Genomic DNA, 20,971 nt, shown 5'->3' on the forward strand with positions numbered 1-20,971 from the left:
GCATAAAACACTGTTTTCAGTATTAGTTTCTGGTATTGACTTTGTTGCATAAAACACTGTTTTCAGTATTAGTTTCCAGTATTGAGTATGTTGTATGAAAAACTGTTTTCAGTATTAGGTTCTAGTATTCTGTTGTATGAAACACTGTTCTCAGTACTAGCTTCAAGTATTCACTCTGTTGCATGGAACATTTTCAGTATTAGTTTCCAGTATTGATTCTCTTGTATCAAACACTGTTTTCAGTATTAGCTTCTAGTATTCACTGTATTGCATGGAACATTGTTCTCAGTATTAGCTTCTAGTATTGACTCTGTTGTATGAAACACTGTTTTCAGTATTAGCTTCTAATATTGACTCTGTTGCATAAAATACTGTTTTCAGTATTAGTTCCCAGTATTGACTCTGTTGTATGAAACACTGTTTTCAGTATTAGTTTTCAGTATTGACTTTGTTTATGAAACACTGTTTGAGTATTAGTTTCCAGTATTGACTCTGTCGAATGAAACACTGTTTTCAGTATTGACTTTGTTGAATGAAACACTGTTTTCAGTATTAGTTCCCAGTATTGACTCTGTTGTATGAAACACTGTTTTCAGAATTAGCTTCTAGTATTCTGTTGTATGAAACACTGTTTTCAGTATTAGCTTCTAGTATTCTGTTGTATGAAACACTGTTTTCAGAATTAGCTTCTAGTAATCTGTTGTATGAAACACTGTTTTCAGTATTAGCTTCTAGTATTCTGTTGTATGAAACACTGTTTTCAGTATTAGCTTCTAGTATTCTGTTGTATGAAACACTGTTCTCAGTTCTAGCTTCTATTATTGACTCTGTTGTACAAAACACTATTTTTAGTATCAATATCCAGTATTGACTCTGTTGTGTGAAACACTGTTTTCAATATTAGATTCTCGCATTGACTCTGATGTGGGAAACACTATTTTCAGTATTAGATTCTAGTATTGACTCTGTTGCATCAAATACTGTTTTCAGTATTGACTTCGTTTATGAAACACTGTTTGAGTATTAGTTTCCAGTATTGACTCTGATGTGGAAAACACTATTTTCAGTATTAGATTCTAGTATTGACTTTGTTGTATTAAACACTGTTTTCAGTATTACCTTCAAGCATTGACTCTGTTGTACGAAACACTGATTTCAGTATTAGCTTCCAGTATTGACTCTGTTGTATAAAACACTGTTTTCAGTATTAGTTTCTGGTATTGACTCTGTTGTATGAAACACTGTTTTCAGTATTATTTTTCAGTATTGACTTTGTTTATGAAACACTGTTTTCAGTATTAGCTTCTACTATTGACTCTGTTGTACAAAACACTGTTTTCAATATTAGCTTCCAATATTGACTCTGTTGTATGAAACACTGTTTTCATAAAAGCTTCTAGTATTGACTCTGTTGTATGTAACACTGTTTTTAATATTAGGATCTATAATTGACTCTGTTGCATAAAACACTGTTTCAGTATTAGTTTCTGGTATTGACTTTGTTGTATGAAACACTGTTTTCAGTATTAGTTTCTAGTATTCACTCTGTTGTATGAAACACTGTTTTCAGTATTAGTTTCTAGTATTCACTCTGTTGTATGAAACACTGTTTTCAGTATTAGTTTCTAGTATTGACTCTGTTGTATGAAACTCTGTTTTCAGTATTGACTTTCAGTATTAATTCTGTTGTATGAAACACTGTTTTCATTATAGCTTCTAGTATTGACTCTGTTGTATGAAACACTGTTTTTAATGTTAGGTTCTATAATTGACTCTGTTGCAAAAAACACTGTTTTCAGTATTAGTTTCTGGTATTGACTTTGTTGCATAAAACACTGTTTTCGGTATTAGTTTCCAGTATTGACTCTGTCGTATGAAACACTGTTTTCAGTATTAGGTTCTAGTATTGACTCTGTTGTATAAAACACTGTTTTTAGTATCAATATCCAGTATTGACCCTGTTGTGTGAAACACTGTTTTCAGTATTAGTTTCTAGTATTCACTCTGTTGTGTAAACACTGTTCTCAGTACTAGCTTCTAGGATTGACTCTGTTGTATGAAACACTGTTTTCAGTATTAGCTTCTAACATTGACTATGTTGCATAAAACACTGTTTTCAGTATTACTTCCCAGTATTGACTCTGTTGTATGACACACTGATTTCAGTATTAGTTTCCAGTATTGACTCTGTTGTGTGAAACACTGTTTTCAGTATAACTTTTCGCATCGACTCCGATGTAGGAATTACTGTTTTCAGTATTAGCTTCTTGTATTGACTCTGATGTAGGAAACACTATTTTCAGTATTAGATTCTAGTATTGACTTTGTTGTATTAAACACTGTTTTCAGTATTACCTTCAAGCATTGACTCTGTTGTACGACACACTGTTTTCAGTATTAGCTTCTAGTATTGACTCTGTTGTATGAAACACTGTTTTCAGTATTAGTTTCTAGTATTGACTCTGTTGTATGAAAGACTGTTTTCAGTATTAGTTTCTAGTATTCACTCTGATCTATGAAACACTGTTTTCAGTATTAGTTTCTAGAATTCATTCTGTTGTATGAAACACTGTTTTCAGTATTAACTTCCAGTATTAATTCTGTTGTATGAAACACTGTTTTCAGTATTAGCTTCTAATATTGACTCTGTTGTACAAAACACTGTTTTCAATATTAGCTTCCAATATTGACTCTGTTGTATGAAACACTGTTTTTAATGTTAGGTTCTATAATTGACTCTGTTGCATAAAACACTGTTTTCAGTATTAGTTTCTGGTATTGACTTTGTTGCATAAAACACTGTTTTCAGTATTAGTTTCCAGTATTGAGTATGTTGTATGAAAAACTGTTTTCAGTATAAGGTTCTAGTATTCTGTTGTATGAAACACTGTTCTCAGTACTAGCTTCAAGTATTCACTCTGTTGCATGGAACATTTTCAGTATTAGTTTCCAGTATTGATTCTCTTGTATCAAACACTGTTTTCAGTATTAGCTTCTAGTATTCACTGTGTTGCATGGAACATTGTTCTCAGTATTAGCTTCTAGTATTGACTCTGTTGTATGAAACACTGTTTTCAGTATTAGCTTCTAATATTGACTCTGTTGCATAAAACACTGTTTTCAGTATTAGTTCCCAGTATTGACTCTGTTGTATGAAACACTGTTTTCAGTATTAGTTTTCAGTATTGACTTTGTTTATGAAACACTGTTTGAGTATTAGTTTCCAGTATTGACTCTGTCGAATGAAACACTGTTTTCAGTATTGACTTTGTTGAATGAAACACTGTTTTCAGTATTAGTTCCCAGTATTGACTCTGTTGTATGAAACACTGTTTTCAGAATTAGCTTCTAGTATTCTGTTGTATGAAACACTGTTTTCAGTATTAGCTTCTAGTATTCTGTTGTATGAAACACTGTTTTCAGAATTAGCTTCTAGTAATCTGTTGTATGAAACACTGTTTTCAGTATTAGCTTCTAGTATTCTGTTGTATGAAACACTGTTTTCAGTATTAGCTTCTAGTATTCTGTTGTATGAAACACTGTTCTCAGTTTAGCTTCTATTATTGACTCTGTTGTACAAAACACTATTTTTAGTATCAATATCCAGTATTGACTCTGTTGTGTGAAACACTGTTTTCAATATTAGATTCTCGCATTGACTCTGATGTGGGAAACACTATTTTCAGTATTAGATTCTAGTATTGACTCTGTTGCATCAAATACTGTTTTCAGTATTGACTTCGTTTATGAAACACTGTTTGAGTATTAGTTTCCAGTATTGACTCTGATGTGGGAAACACTATTTTCAGTATTAGATTCTAGTATTGACTTTGTTGTATTAAACACTGTTTTCAGTATTACCTTCAAGTATTGACTCTGTTGTATGAAACACTGATTTCAGTATTAGCTTCCAGTATTGACTCTGTTGTATAAAACACTGTTTTCAGTATTAGTTTCTGGTATTGACTCTGTTGTATGAAACACTGTTTTCAGTATTATTTTTCAGTATTGACTTTGTTTATGAAACACTGTTTTCAGTATTAGCTTCTACTATTGACTCTGTTGTACAAAAAAACACTGTTTTCAGTATTAGCTTCCAATATTGACTCTGTTGTATGAAACACTGTTTTCATAAAAGATTCTAGTATTGACTCTGTTGTATGTAACACTGTTTTTAATATTAGGATCTATAATTGACTCTGTTGCATAAAACACTGTTTCAGTATTAGTTTCTGGTATTGACTTTGTTGTATGAAACACTGTTTTCAGTATTAGTTTCTAGTATTCACTCTGTTGTATGAAACACTGTTTTCAGTATTAGTTTCTAGTATTCACTCTGTTGTATGAAACACTGTTTTCAGTATTAGTTTCTAGTATTGACTCTGTTGTATGAAACTCTGTTTTCAGTATTAACTTTCAGTATTAATTCTGTTGTATGAAACACTGTTTTCATTATAGCTTCTAGTATTGACTCTGTTGTATGAAACACTGTTTTTAATGTTAGGTTCTATAATTGACTCTGTTGCAAAAAACACTGTTTTCAGTATTAGTTTCTGGTATTGACTTTGTTGCATAAAACACTGTTTTCGGTATTACTTTCCAGTATTGACTCTGTCGTATGAAACACTGTTTTCAGTATTAGGTTCTAGTATTGACTCTGTTGTATAAAACACTGTTTTTAGTATCAATATCCAGTATTGACCCTGTTGTGTGAAACACTGTTTTCAGTATTAGTTTCTAGTATTCACTCTGTTGTGTAAACACTGTTCTCAGTACTAGCTTCTAGGATTGACTCTGTTGTATGAAACACTGTTTTCAGTATTAGCTTCTAACATTGACTCTGTTGCATAAAACACTGTTTTCAGTATTACTTCCCAGTATTGACTCTGTTGTATGACACACTGATTTCAGTATTAGTTTCCAGTATTGACTCTGTTGTGTGAAACACTGTTTTCAGTATAACTTTTCGCATCGACTCCGATGTAGGAATTACTGTTTTCAGTATTAGCTTCTTGTATTGACTCTGATGTAGGAAACACTATTTTCAGTATTAGATTCTAGTATTGACTTTGTTGTATTAAACACTGTTTTCAGTATTACCTTCAAGCATTGACTCTGTTGTACGACACACTGATTTCAGTATTAGCTTCCAGTATTGACACTGTTGTACAAAACACTGTTTTCAGTATTAGCTTCTAGTATTGACTCTGTTGTATGAAACACTGTTTTCAGTATTAGTTTCTAGTATTGACTCTGTTGTATGAAAGACTGTTTTCAGTATTAGTTTCTAGTATTCACTCTGATGTATGAAACACTGTTTTCAGTATTAGTTTCTAGAATTCATTCTGTTGTATGAAACACTGTTTTCAGTATTAACTTCCAGTATTAATTCTGTTGTATGAAACACTGTTTTCAGTATTAGCTTCTAATATTGACTCTGTTGTACAAAACACTGTTTTCAATATTAGCTTCCAATATTGACTCTGTTGTATGAAACACTGTTTTTAATGTTAGGTTCTATAATTGACTCTGTTGCATAAAACACTGTTTTCAGTACTAGTTTCTGGTATTGACTTTGTTGCATAAAACACTGTTTTCAGTATTAGTTTCCAGTATTGAGTATGTTGTATGAAAAACTGTTTTCAGTATTAGGTTCTAGTATTCTGTTGTATGAAACACTGTTCTCAGTACTAGCTTCAAGTATTCACTCTGTTGCATGGAACATTTTCAGTATTAGTTTCCAGTATTGATTCTGTTGTATCAAACACTGTTTTCAGTATTAGCTTCTAGTATTGACGCTGATGTAAGAAACACTGTTTTCAGTATTAGCTTCTAGTATTCACTGTGTTGCATGGAACATTGTTCTCAGTATTAGCTTCTAGTATTGACTCTGTTGTATGAAACACTGTTTTCAGTATTAGCTTCTAATATTGACTCTGTTGTATGAAACACTGTTTTCAGTATTAGTTTTCAGTATTGACTTTGTTTATGAAACACTGTTTGAGTATTAGTTTCCAGTATTGACTCTGTCGAATGAAACACTGTTTTCAGAATTAGCTTCTAGTATTCTGTTGTATGAAACACTGTTTTCAGTATTAGCTTCTAGTATTCTGTTGTATGAAACACTGTTTTCAGAATTAGCTTCTAGTATTCTGTTGTATGAAACACTGTTTTCAGTATTAGCTTCTAGTATTCTGTTGTATGAAACACTGTTTTCAGTATTAGCTTCTAGTATTCTGTTGTATGAAACACTGTTCTCAGTTCTAGCTTCTATTATTGACTCTGTTGTACAAAACACTATTTTTAGTATCAATATCCAGTATTGACTCTGTTGTGTGAAACACTGTTTTCAATATTACATTCTCGCATTGACTCTGATGTGGGAAACACTATTTTCAGTATTAGATTCTAATATTGACTCTGTTGCATCAAATACTGTTTTCAGTATTGACTTCGTTTATGAAACACTGTTTGAGTATTAGTTTCCAGTATTGACTCTGATGTGGGAAACACTATTTTCAGTATTAGATTCTAGTATTGACTTTGCTGTATTAAACACTGTTTTCAGTATTACCTTCAAGCATTGACTCTGTTGTACAAAACACTGATTTCAGTATTAGCTTCCAGTATTGACACTGCTGTATGAAACACTGTTTTCAGTATTAGCTTCCAATATTGACTCTGTTGTATGGAACACTGTTTTCAGTATTAGCTTCTACTATTGACTCTGTTGTACAAAACACTGTTTTCAATATTAGCTTCCAATATTGACTCTGTTGTATGAAACACTGTTTTCATAAAAGCTTCCAGTATTGACTCTGTTGTATCTAACACTGTTTTTAATATTAGGATCTATAATTGACTCTGTTGCATAAAACACTGTTTCAGTATTAGTTTCTGGTATTGACTTTGTTGTATGAAACACTGTTTTCAGTATTAGTTTCTAGTATTCACTCTGTTGTATGAAACACTGTTTTCAGTATTAGCTTCTACTATTGACTCTATTGTATGAAACACTGTTTTCAGTATTAGCGTCTAGTATTGACTCTGTTGTACAAAACACTGTTTTCAATAGTAGCTTCCAATATTGACTCTGTTGTATGAAACACTGTTTTCAGTATCAGCTTCTAGTATTGACTCTGTTGTATGAAACACTGTTTTCAGTATTAGTTTCTAGAATTCATTCTGTTGTATGAAACACTGTTTTCAGTATTAACTTCCAGTATTAATTCTTTTGTATGAAACACTGTTTTCAGTATTAGCTTCTAATATTGACTCTGTTGTACAAAACACTGTTTTCAATATTAGCTTCCAATATTGACTCTGTTGTATGAAACACTGTTTTTAATGTTAGGTTCTATAATTGACTCTGTTGCATAAAACACTGTTTTCAGTATTAGTTTCCAGTATTGAGTATGTTGTATGAAAAACTGTTTTCAGTATAAGGTTCTAGTATTCTGTTGTATGAAACACTGTTCTCAGTACTAGCTTCAAGTATTCACTGTGTTGCATGGAACATTGTTCTCAGTATTAGCTTCTAGTATTGACTCTGTTGTATGAAACACTGTTTTCAGTATTAGCTTCTAATATTGACTCTGTTGCATAAAATACTGTTTTCAGTGTTAGTTCCCAGTATTGACTCTGTTGTATGAAACACTGTTTTCAGTATTAGTTTTCAGTATTGACTTTGTTTATGAAACACTGTTTGAGTATTAGTTTCCAGTATTGACTCTGTCGAATGAAACACTGTTTTCAGTATTGACTTTGTTGAATGAAACACTGTTTTCAGTATTAGTTTCCAGTATTGACTCTGTTGTATGAAACACTGTTTTCAGAATTAGCTTCTAGTATTCTGTTGTATGAAACATTGTTTTCAGTATTAGCTTCTAGTATTCTGTTGTATGAAACACTGTTTTCAGAATTAGCTTCTAGTATTCTGTTGTATGAAACACTGTTTTCAGTATTAGCTTCTAGTATTCTGTTGTATGAAACACTGTTTTCAGTATTAGCTTCTAGTATTCTGTTGTATGAAACACTGTTCTCAGTTGTAGCTTCTATTATTGACTCAGTTGTACAAAACACTATTTTTAGTATCAATATCCAGTATTGACTCTGTTGTGTGAAACACTGTTTTCAATATTAGATTCTCGCATTGACTCTGATGTGGGAAACACTATTTTCAGTATTAGATTCTAATATTGACTCTGTTGCATCAAATACTGTTTTCAGTATTGGCTTCGTTTATCAAACACTGTTTGAGTATTAGTTTCCAGTATTGACTCTGATGTGGGAAACACTATTTTCAGTATTAGATTCTAGTATTGACTTTGTTGTATTAAACACTGTTTTCAGTATTACCTTCAAGCATTGACTCTGTTGTACGAAACACTGATTTCAGTATTAGCTTCCAGTATTGACTCTCTTGTATAAAACACTGATTTCAGTATTAGCTTCCAGTATTGACTCTGTTGTATAAAACACTGTTTTCAGTATTAGTTTCTGGTATTGACTCTGTTGTATGAAACACTGTTTTCAGTATTATTTTTCAGTATTGACTTTGTTTATGAAACACTGTTTTCAAAATTAGCTTCCAATATTGACTCTGTTGTATGGAACCCTGTTTTCAGTATTAGCTTCTACTATTGACTCTGTTGTACAAAACACTGTTTTCAATATTAGCTTCCAATATTGACTCTGTTGTATGAAACACTGTTTTCAGTATTAGCTTCTACTATTGACTCTGTTGTACAAAACACTGTTTTCAATATTAGCTTCCAATATTGACTCTGTTGTATGAAACACTGTTTTCATAAAAGCTTCTAGTATTGACTCTGTTGTATGTAACACTGTTTTTAATATTAGATCTATAATTGACTCTGTTGCATAAAACACTGTTTCAGTATTAGTTTCTGGTATTGACTTTGTTGTATGAAACACTGTTTTCAGTATTAGTTTCTAGTATTCACTCTGTTGTATGAAACACTGTTTTCAGTATTAGTTTCTAGTATTCACTCTGTTGTATGAAACACTGTTTTCAGTATTAGTTTCTAGTATTGACTCTGTTGTATGAAACTCTGTTTTCAGTATTAACTTTCAGTATTAATTCTGTTGTATGAAACACTGTTTTCATTATAGCTTCTAGTATTGACTCTGTTGTATGAAACACTGTTTTTAATGTTAGGTTCTATAATTGACTCTGTTGGAAAAAACACTGTTTTCAGTATTAGTTTCTGGTATTGACTTTGTTGCATAAAACACTGTTTTCAGTATTAGTTTCCAGTATTAACTCTGTCGTATGAAACACTGTTTTCAGTATTAGGTTCTAGTATTCTGTTGTATGAAACAATGTTCTCAGTACTAGCTTCTATTATTGACTCTGTTGTATGAAACACTGTTTTCAGTATTAGTTTCCAGTATTGACTCTGTTGTATGAAACACTGTTTTTAGTATCAATATCCAGTATTGACCCTGTTGTGTGAAACACTGTTTTCAGTATTAGTTTCTAGTATTCACTCTGTTATATAAACACTGTTCTCAGTACTAGCTTCTAGGATTGACTCTGTTGTATGAAACACTGTTTTCAGTATTAGCTTCTAACATTGACTCTGTTGCATAAAACACTGTTTTCAGTATTACTTCCCAGTATTGACTCTGTTGTATGACACACTGTTTTCAGTATTAGTTTCCAGTATTGACTCTGTTGTGTGAAACACTGTTTTCAGTATAACTTTTCGCATCGACTCCGATGTAGGAAACACTGTTTTCAGTATTAGCTTCTTGTATTGACTCTGATGTAGGAAACACTATTTTCAGTATTAGATTCTAGTATTGACTTTGTTGTATTAAACACTGTTTTCAGTATTACCTTCAAGCATTGACTCTGTTGTACGACACACTGATTTCAGTATTAGCTTCCAGTATTGTCACTCTTGTATGAAACACTGTTTTCAGTATTAGCTTCTAGTATTGACTCTGTTGTATGAAACACTGTTTTCAGTATTAGTTTCTGGTATTGACTCTGTTGTATGAAACACTGTTTTCAGTATTATTTTTCAGTATTGACTTTCTTTATGAAACACTGTTTTCAGTATTAGCTTCTCGTATTGACTTTGTTGTATGAAACACTGTTTTCAGTACTAGCTTCCAGTATATACACTGTTGTATGAAACACTGTTTTCAGTATTAGCTTCTAGTATTGACTCTGTTGCATGGAACATTTTAAGTATTAGTTTCCAGTATTGACTCTGTTGTGTGAAACACTGTTTTCAGTGTTAGCTTCTCGCATTGACTCTGATGTTGGAAACACTGTTTTCAGTATTAGCTTCCCGTATTAACTCTGATGTAGGAAACACTATTTTCAGTATTAGATTCTAGTATTAAACACTGTTTGCAGTATTAGCTTCAAGTATTCACTCTGTTGCATGGAACATTGTTTTCAGTATTAGTTTCCAGTATTGATTCTGTTGTATCAAACACTGTTTTCAGTATTAGCTTCTAGTATTGACGTTGATGTAGGAAACACTGTTTTCAGTATTGACTCGGTTGAATGAAACACTGTTTTCAGTATTAGCTTCTAAAATTGACTCTGTTGCATAAAACACTGTTTTCAGTATTAGTTCCCATATTGACTCTGTTGTATGAAACACTGTTTTCAGTATTAGTTTTCAGTATTGACTTTCTTTATGAAACACTGTTTGAGTATTAGTTTCCAGTATTGACTCTGTTGTGTGAAACACTGTTTTCAGTATTAGCTTCTAGTATTGACGCTGATGTAGGAAACACTATTTTCAGTATTAGCTTCTAGTATTCACTGTGTTGCATGGAACATTGTTCTCAGTATTAGCTTCTAGTATTGACTCGGTTGTATGAAACACTGTTTTCAGTATTAGGTTATAATATTGACTCTGTTGCATAAAATACTGTTTTCAGTATTAGCTTCTAAAATTGACTCTGCTGCATAAAACACTGTTTTCAGTATTAGTTCCCAGTATTGACTCTGTTGTATGAAACACTGTTTTAAGTATTAGATTTCAGTATTGACTGTGTTTATGAAACACTGTTTTCAATATTAGCTTCTCGCATTGACTTTGATGTAGGATACACTGTTTTCAGTATTAGCTTCTCGTATTTACTCTGATGTAGGAAACACTATTTTCAGTATTAGCTTCTAGTATTGACGCTGATGTAGGAAACACTGTTTTCAGTATTAGTTTCTGGTATTGACTCTGTTGTATGAAACACTGTTCTCAGTACTAGCTTCCAGTATTGACTTTGTTGTGTCAAACACTCTTTTCAGTATTAGCTTCTATTATTGACGCTAATGTAGGAAACACTGTTTTCAGTATTAGCTTCTAATATTTACTCTGTTGCATAAAACACTGTTTTCAGTATTAGTTCCCAGTATTGACTCTGTTGTATGAAACACTGTTTTTAGTATTAGTTTTCAGTATTGACTCTGTTTATTAAACACTGTTTTCAGTATTAGTTTCCAGTATTGACTCTGTTGTATGAAACACTGTTTTCAGTATTAGTTTCCAGTATTGACTCTGTTGTATGAAACACTGTTTTCAGTATCAGCTTCTAGTATTCTGTTGCATGAAACCCTGTTCTCAGTTCTATCTTCTATTATTGACTCTGTTGTACAAAACACTGTTTTTAGTATCAATATCCAGTATTGACTCTGTTGTGTGAAACACTGTTTTCAATATTAGCTTCTCGCATTGACTTTGATGTAGGATACACTGTTTTCAGTATTAGCTTCTCGTATTGACTCTGATGTAGGAAACACTGTTTTCAGTGCTAGCTTCTCGTATTGACTCTGATGTAGGAAACACTATTTTCAGTATTAGCTTCTAGTATTGACGCTGATGTAGGAAACACTGTTTTCAGTATTAGTTTCTGGTATTGACTCTGTTGTATGAAACACTGTTCTCAGTACTAGCTTCCAGTATTGACTTTGTTGTGTCAAACACTCTTTTCAGTATTAGCTTCTATTATTGACGCTGATGTAGGAAACACTGTTTTCAGTATTAGTTTCTGGTATTGATTCTGATGTGTGAAACACTGTTTTCAGTATTAGCTTCTCGCATTGACTCTAATGTAGGAAACACTGTTTTCAGTATTAGGTTCTAATATTGACTCTGTTGCATCAAATACTGTTTTCAGTATTGACTTTGTTTATGAAACACTGTTTGAGTATTAGTTTCCAGTATTGACTCTGTTGCATAAAATACTGTTTTCAGTATTAGTTCCCAGTATTGACTCTGTCGTATGAAACACTGTTTTCAGTATTAACTTCCAGTATTGACTCTGATGTATGAAACACTGTTTTCAGTATTAGCTTCTAATATTGACTCTGTTGCATAAAACACTGTTTTCAGTATTAGTTTCTACTATTGACTCTGTTGTATGAAACACTGTTTTCAGTATTAGTTTCTAGTATTCACTCTCTTGTATGAAACACTGTTTTCAGTATTAGCTTCTAATATTTACTCTGTTGCATAAAACACTGTTTTCAGTATAAGTTCCCAGTATTGACTCTGTTGTATGAAACACTGTTTTTAGTATTAGTTTTCAGTATTGACTCTGTTGTATGAAACACTGTTTTTAGTATCAATATCCAGTATTGACCCTGTTGTGTGAAACACTGTTTTCAGTATTAGTTTCTAGTATTGACTCTGTTGTATGAAACACTGTTTTCAGTATTAGTTTCTAGAATTCATTCTGTTATATGAAACACTGTTTTCAGTATTAACTTCCAGTATTAATTCTGTTGTATGAAACACTGTTTTCATTAGAGCTTCTAGTATTGACTCTGTTGTATGAAACACTGTTTTCAGTATTAGCTTCTAGTATTCACTCTGTTGTATGAAACACTGTTTTCAGTATTAGTTTCTAGTATTCACTCTGTTGTATGAAACACTGTTTTCAGTATTAACTTCCAGTATTGACTCTGATGTAGGAAACACTGTTTTCAGTGTTAGCTTCTCGTATTGACTCTGATGTGGGAAACACTATTTTCAGTATTAGCTTCTCGTATTGACTCTGATGTAGGAAACACTATTTTCAGTATTAGATTCTAGTATTGACTTTGTTGTATTAAACACTGTTTTCAGTATTACCTTCAAGCATTGACTCTGTTGTACGACACACTGATTTCAGTATTAGCTTCCAGTATTGACTCTGATGTATGAAACACTGTTTTCAGTATTAGCTTCTAATATTGACTCTGTTGGATAAAACACTGTTTTCAGTATTAGTTTCTAGTATTGACTCTGTTGTATGAAACACTATTTTCAGAATTAGTTTCTAGTATTCACTTTGTTGTATGAAACACTGTTTTCAGTATTAGTTTCTAGTATTCACTCTGTTGTATGAAACACTGTTTTCAGTAGTAACTTCCAGTATTGACTCTGATGCATAAAACACTGTTTTCAGTATTAGTTCCCAGTATTGACTCTGTTGTATGAAACACTGTTTTCAGTATTAGTTTCCAGTATTGACTCTGTTGTATGAAACACTGTTTTCAGTATTAGTTTCCAGTATTGACTCTGTTGTATGAAACACTGTTTTCAGTATTAGCTTCTAGTATTCTGTTGCATGAAACCCTGTTCTCAGTTCTATCTTCTATTATTGACTCTGTTGTACAAAACACTGTTTTTAGTATCAATATCCAGTATTGACTCTGTTGTGTGAAACACTGTTTTCAATATTAGCTTCTCGCATTGACTTTGATGTAGGATACACTGTTTTCAGTATTAGCTTCTCGTATTGACTCTGATGTAGGAAACACTATTTTCAGTGCTAGCTTCTCGTATTGACTCTGATGTAGGAAACACTATTTTCAGTATTAGCTTCTAGTATTGACGCTGATGTAGGAAACACTGTTTTCAGTATTAGTTTCTGGTATTGACTCTGTTGTATGAAACACTGTTCTCAGTACTAGCTTCCAGTATTGACTTTGTTGTGTGAAACACTCTTTTCAGTATTAGCTTCTATTATTGACGCTGATGTCGGAAACACTGTTTTCCGTATTAGTTTCCAGTATTGATTCTGATGTGTGAAACACTGTTTTCAGTATTAGCTTCTCGCATTGACTCTAATGTAGGAAACACTGTTTTCAGTATTAGGTTCTAATATTGACTCTGTTGCATCAAATACTGTTTTCAGTATTGACTTTGTTTATGAAACACTGTTTGAGTATTAGTTTCCAGTATTGACTCTGTTGCATAAAACACTGTTTTCAGTATTAGTTTCTAGTATTCACTCTCTTGTATGAAACACTGTTTTCAGTATTAACTTCCAGTATTGACTCTCTTGTATGAAACACTGTTTTCAGTATTAACTTCCAGTATTGACTCTGATGTATGAAACACTGTTTTCAGTATTAGCTTCTAATATTTACTCTGTTGCATAAAACACTGTTTTCAGTATTAGTTCCCAGTATTGACTCTGTTGTATGAAACACTGTTTTTAGTATTAGTTTTCAGTATTGACTCTGTTGTATGAAACACTGTTTTTAGTATCAATATCCAGTATTGACCCTGTTGTGTGAAACACTGTTTTCAGTATTAGTTTCTAGTATTGACTCTGTTGTATGAAACACTGTTTTCAGTATTAGTTTCTAGAATTCATTCTGTTATATGAAACACTGTTTTCAGTATTAACTTCCAGTATTAATTCTGTTGTATGAAACACTGTTTTCATTAGAGCTTCTAGTATTGACTCTGTTGTATGAAACACTGTTTTCATTATTAGCTTCTAGTATTGACTCTGTTGTATGAAACACTGTTTTCAGTATTAGTTTCTAGTATTCACTCTGTTGTATGAAACACTGTTTTCAGTATTAACTTCCAGTATTGACTCTGATGTAGGAAACACTGTTTTCAGTGTTAGCTTCTCGTATTGACTCTGATGTGGGAAACACTATTTTCAGTATTAGCTTCTCGTATTGACCTGATGTAGGAAACACTATTTTCAGTATTAGATTCTAGTATTGACTTTGTTGTATTAAACACTGTTTTCAGTATTACCTTCAAGCATTGACTCTGTTGTACGACACACTGATTTCAGTATTAGCTTCCAGTATTGACACTGTTGTATGAAACACTGTTTTCAGTATTAGCTTCAAGTATTCACCCTGTTGCATGGAACATTTTCAGTATTAGTTTCCAGTATTGACTCTGTTGTATCAAACACTGTTTTCAGTATTAGCTTCTAGTATTGACGCTGATGTAGGAAACACTGTTTTCAGTATTAGCTTCTAGTATTCACTGTGTTGCATGGAACATTGTTCTCAGTATTAGCTTCTAGTATTGACTCTGTTGCATAAAATACTGTTTTCAGTATTAGTTCCCAGTATTGACTCTGTTGTATGAAACACTGTTTTCAGTATTAGTTTTCAGTATTGACTTTGTTTATGAAACACTGTTTGAGTATTAGTTTCCAGTATTGACTCTGTTGTGTGAAACACTGTTTTCAGTATTAGGTTATAATATTGACCCTGTTGCATAAAATACTGTTTTCAGTATTAGTTCCCAGTATTGACTCTGTCGTATGAAACACTGTTTTCAGTATTGACTCTATTGAATGAAACACTGTTTTCAGAATTAGCTTCTAAAATTGACTCTGTTGCATAAAACACTGTTTTCAGTATTAGTTTCTAGTATTCACTCTGTTGTATGAAACACTGTTTTCAGTATTAACTTCCAGTATTGACTCTGATGCATGAAACACTGTTTTCAGTATTAGCTTCTAATATTGACTCTGTTGCATAAAACACTGTTTTCAGTATTAGTTTTCAGTATTGACTCTGTTTATGAAACACTGTTTTCAGTATTAGTTTCCAGTATTGATTCTGTTTATGAAACACTGTTTTCAGTATTAGTTTCCAGTATTGACTCTGTTGTATGAAACACTGTTTTCAGTATTAGCTTCTAGTATTCTGTTGTATGTAACACTGTTCTCAGTACTAGCTTCTATTATTGACTCTGTTGTACAAAACACTGTTTTTAGTATCAATATCCAGTATTGACTCTGTTGTATGAAACACTGTTTTTAGTATCAATATCCAGTATTGACCCTGTTGTGTGAAACACTGTTTTTAGTATTAGCTTCTCGTATTGACTCTGATGTAGGAAACACTATTTTCAGTATTAGATTCTAGTATTGACTTTGTTGTAGGAAACACTGTTTTCAGTATTACCTTCTAGCATTGACTCTGTTGTACGAAACACTGATTTCAGTATTAGCTTCCAGTATTGACTCTGTTGTATGAAACACTGTTTTCCGTTTTAGTTTCTGGTATTGACTCTGTTGTATGAAACACTGTTTTCCGTTTTAGTTTCTAGTATTGACTCTGTTGTATGAAACACTGTTTTCAGTATTATTTTTCAGTATTTACTTTGTTTATGAAACACTGTTTTCAGTATTATTTTTCAGTATTGACTTTGTTTATGAAACACTGTTTTCAGTATTAGCTTCTAGTATTGACTCTGTTGTACAAAACACTGTTTTCACTATTAGCTTCTAGTATTGACTCTGTTGTACAAAACACTGTTTTCAATAGTAGCTTCTAGTATTGACTCTGTTGTACAAAACACTGTTTTGAATAGTAGCTTCGAATATTGACTCTGTTGTATGAAACACTGTTTTCAGTATTATTTTTCAGTATTGACTCTGTTGTATGAAACACCTTTTTCACTATTAGCTTCTAGTATTGACTCTGTTGTACAAAACACTGTTTTCACTATTAGCTTCTAGTATTGACTCTGTTGTACAAAACACTGTTTTCAATAGTAGCTTCTAGTATTGACTCTGTTGTACAAAACACTGTTTTGAATAGTAGCTTCGAATATTGACTCTGTTGTATGAAACACTGTTTTCAGTATTACTTCCCAGTATTGACTCTGTTGTATGAAACACTGTTTTCAGTATTAGCTTCTAGTATTCTGTTGTATGAAACACTGTTCTCAGTACTAGCTTCTATTATTGACTCTGTTGTACAAAACACTGTTTTTAGTATCAATATCCAGTATTGACTCTGTTGTATGAAACACTGTTTTTAGTATCAATATCCAGTATTGACCCTGTTGTGTGAAACACTGTTTTCAGTATTAGCTTCTCGTATTGACTCTGATGTAGGAAACACTATTTTCAGTATTAGATTCTAGTATTGACTTTGTCGTAGGAAACACTGTTTTCAGTATTACCTTCTAGCATTGACTCTGTTGTACGAAACACTGATTTCAGTATTAGCTTCCAGTATTGACACTGTTGTATGAAACACTGTTTTCAGTATTAGCTTCTAGTATTGACTCTGTTGTATGAAACACTGTTTTCCGTTTTAGTTTCTGGTATTGACTCTGTTGTATGAAACACTGTTTTCCGTTTTAGTTTCTGGTATTGACTCTGTTGTATGAAACACTGTTTTCAGTATTATTTTTCAGTATTTACTTTGTTTATGAAACACTGTTTTCAGTATTATTTTTCAGTATTGACTTTGTTTATGAAACACTGTTTTCAGTATTAGCTTCCAATATTGACTCTGTTGTATGAAACACTGTTTTCACTATTAGCTTCTAGTATTGACTCTGTTGTACAAAACACTGTTTTCACTATTAGCTTCTAGTATTGACTCTGTTGTACAAAACACTGTTTTCAATAGTAGCTTCTAGTATTGACTCTGTTGTACAAAACACTGTTTTGAATAGTAGCTTCGAATATTGACTCTGTTGTATGAAACACTGTTTTCAGTATTATTTCCCAGTATTGACTCTGTTGTATGAAACACTGTTTTCAGTATTAGCTTCTAGTATTCTGTTGTATGAAACACTGTTCTCAGTACTAGCTTCTATTGTTGACTTTTGTGTAAAACACTGTTTTTAGTATCAATATCCAGTATTGACTCTGTTGTATGAAACACTGTTTTCAGTATTAGTTTCCAGTATTGACTCTGTTGTATGAAACACTGTTTTCTGTGTTAGCTTCTGGTATTGACTCTGTTGTATGAAACACTGTTTTCACTATTAGTTCCCAGTGTTGACTCTGTTGTATGAAACACTGTTTTCAGTGTTAGCTTCCAGTATTGACTCTTTTGTATGAAACAGTTTTTTCACTATTAGTTCCCAGTATTGACTCTGTTGCATGAAACACTGTTTTCAGTAGTAGGCTCTACATAAACTCCTGGCTGGTAATAAAGTGTTTTAATTTAAATGTAGTACATGAACCCCTTGCTGGTAATTGTGTGTTTTACTTTAATGTAGTATATGAACACCTGGCTAGAAATTATGTGTTTTTAATATATATCGTGTTAGTTACTTTATGAAATCAACTATAAAAGTAATACCATTAAACACAATAGAGTAACACCTGATTGGTGGCTATGTTTAAGTACATCTCAGTTTTACAAAATAAGAGGGAAGAGCAGACGTCACGACCTCGCAACTGTATGGAATTGAAAGTCGATCTGACAACAACAGTGAATATAACGTCATAATCTCTAAAGCTATATCATGACATTAGTTATACATATTTCCAAATATAGCATGAACTTTACACGTGACTTACTTGTAGATTTGATGTCATCATGTCCAACTCTCTACACACGTCAACACTAACAGTATATGTGACGTCATGTTGAGGATCAACAATATTTGGGCCTAGCAGTGTAAGAGCCAATGGTTTCGTTACACGTCTAACACGTTGAGTGGATGGAATGTATGATTCACCACCAAAACGATTTATTGCCGTGATTATTATTACATACTCAAGGTTCTCTCTGAGCTGAAGTAAAAAATATTAATAAATCAAAAATAAATTTACTAAAAACGTATAAAATAATTGTATTTCTTTTTTGTAAAATTTCAGATAAATCATAACTTTCAGTTTTGTTTCACAAAAGATTACAAATCTTACTAAAAAGAAGCAGTGTTGTAGAGTTCCAAAAGACATGCTGTTTGGTTGATTTTCAACAACAAAGTTAGGCTAACAAATGACTAATTAAAAATGTGGAATAAATTCAACTCTGTTTAAAAATGTAATATACAAAACAAAAAATAAAACTTTACTCTATTATATTCAAAATTCAGAAAGGAAGAAACAGTAATGCTCCAATTATTAGAATTATGAACTTACGTAAGAACTAATAATAGGTTCTTTGAATATAAAGTATTACAAAGTTTATATCTAGAATGTTGTGCTATAGCCAGTTATATCTTCACATTTTTTATGCTTGGACGGTTAAAAATAAAACAATTCAAACTTATGATTTTGATTTTACGTTAAGGTTATTTATTATGGTAAGTACTGATACATACAGTTGTTGAATGGTAAACAGTAGCAGTGAAAACAAATTACCTGATCACTTGGAAAGACAATCGTTTTGGATCCCCAGCAACGCCCTCTTGTGAGACTATCTTTTGTAAGTTGTGAAGGTCATAGTAGATTGTCGGATCTTTCACAAAAACAGTAAATAAAGAAAAAATATAAACAAACACGTTAATTTCCATGTGATATAACAATACAAAACTTCAAATACAGATAATAAAATAACATATTTTAATATATACATTCAACGCTAGCACAAACGAAACTCAAACTGACGTATGAAATATTCTTTTGCACAATATCACCCTCAGAAACAAGCGTTTTAAAATCAGCCTCACAGAGCCACAAAGCCTAAATAATTACAAGTATCTGACGTATTAAGAACATTACTTAAAACCTTTACCTTAATTTGTTTTAAATTTCTCGTAAAGCTACACGAGGGCTATCTGCGCCAGCCGTCCCTCATTTAGCAGTGTAAGACAAGAGGAAAGGCAGCTAGTCATCACCACCCAACGCCAACTATTAAGCTACTCTTTTAACAACGAATAGTGGGATTGACCATCACATTATAACGCCCCATGGCTGAAAGGGAGAGTATGTTTGGTGTGATGGGGATTCCAACCCGCGACCATCGAATTACGGAGTGAAGTGCCTTAACCACCTAGCCATGCCGAACCAAAACTTTACATAACGAGGACATAAGAGTATCTTTACCTGATGTGTCCATTGGAAATATCGTCCTGAAGTAGTCCATTTCATGACGTGCGTCTGCTGTGACGTCAATCACCGTGACATTTACGGTTCCTCTACAAACTTCTCTCGGACCAAATAGTTCAAAGTATGGAGTAAACTGTCCAAAATTATTATTTTTTACTTACATCGGTTCTTGTATGAATTAAATGTAATTGTTGAATAAAAATTAGTTAAAAAAATTATTCAATTGAAAGGAACACACAAATAGAACAATTATAAAACTATGAAACTGTTGTGGTGCTCATTCGTAAATAAAACCAAATCAGAGAATAAGGTACAGCAGATAGTAAGAATGTTTTATACGTTCAAAGCTTCACATGTTGTTATATAGTTGAAATACTTAAAAGTTTGTTTGTCTAATACATTTTAGAATTTCGGGCAAAGCTATTCGAGAGCTATCTATATTATTCGTCTCAATACAAAGAAACAGATTTAGTAAAAGACAACTAATTAGTGAACACCATCCACTGCGAACTATTTTATAAACTAAAATAAGATTGAAGGTAACATGAAAACAAATGAAACAGCAAACATTGGTAGTAAAAGGATTCGATCTCGTTAGTTAAAGTAACCTATCTAACATACATAGTCTTCTAAACAACTGATATTATATCCAGGTTTGATCCTTTCCTGTACCACGTCTGGCACTACCTACTTCAGTGATCGTGCCCTTCATCACTTTATTTATCAAAGTGATCCCAGGTTGTAAAATGATTAACATTTCTTCCCGGACTACCAATGTCCTTTCTGTGTCCATTACTTACCGGATTGATAGGTTCTTCTACTGTAACTGTTCCGGTGACCTCTAACCCTAATTCAGGAGTCACGTCCCTGTTGTAGAGTCCATTACCAGACAGAAAGGTCAGTGAATCATCGGGTATTAGATCAGGTT

General features: G+C 32.4%; 1 protein-coding gene across 1 annotated transcript in view; it reads right to left on the reverse strand.

The window, feature by feature from the left end:
• Nucleotides 1–20,971, reverse strand: part of LOC143236318 (uncharacterized) — a 36,880-nt gene that overhangs the window by 11,618 nt on the left and 4,291 nt on the right. The window contains exons 6-7 of the mRNA XM_076474594.1: nucleotides 20,844–20,910; nucleotides 18,568–18,783 (exon numbers count right to left, since the gene is read on the reverse strand). Coding sequence (XP_076330709.1) covers nucleotides 18,568–18,783; nucleotides 20,844–20,910 — 283 coding nt within the window. The remainder of the gene's footprint in view (nucleotides 1–18,567; nucleotides 18,784–20,843; nucleotides 20,911–20,971) is intronic.

This window comes from Tachypleus tridentatus, chromosome 13 (genome assembly GCF_004210375.1).
Source record: "Tachypleus tridentatus isolate NWPU-2018 chromosome 13, ASM421037v1, whole genome shotgun sequence".
NCBI classification, from domain to species: domain Eukaryota; kingdom Metazoa; phylum Arthropoda; class Merostomata; order Xiphosura; family Limulidae; genus Tachypleus; species Tachypleus tridentatus.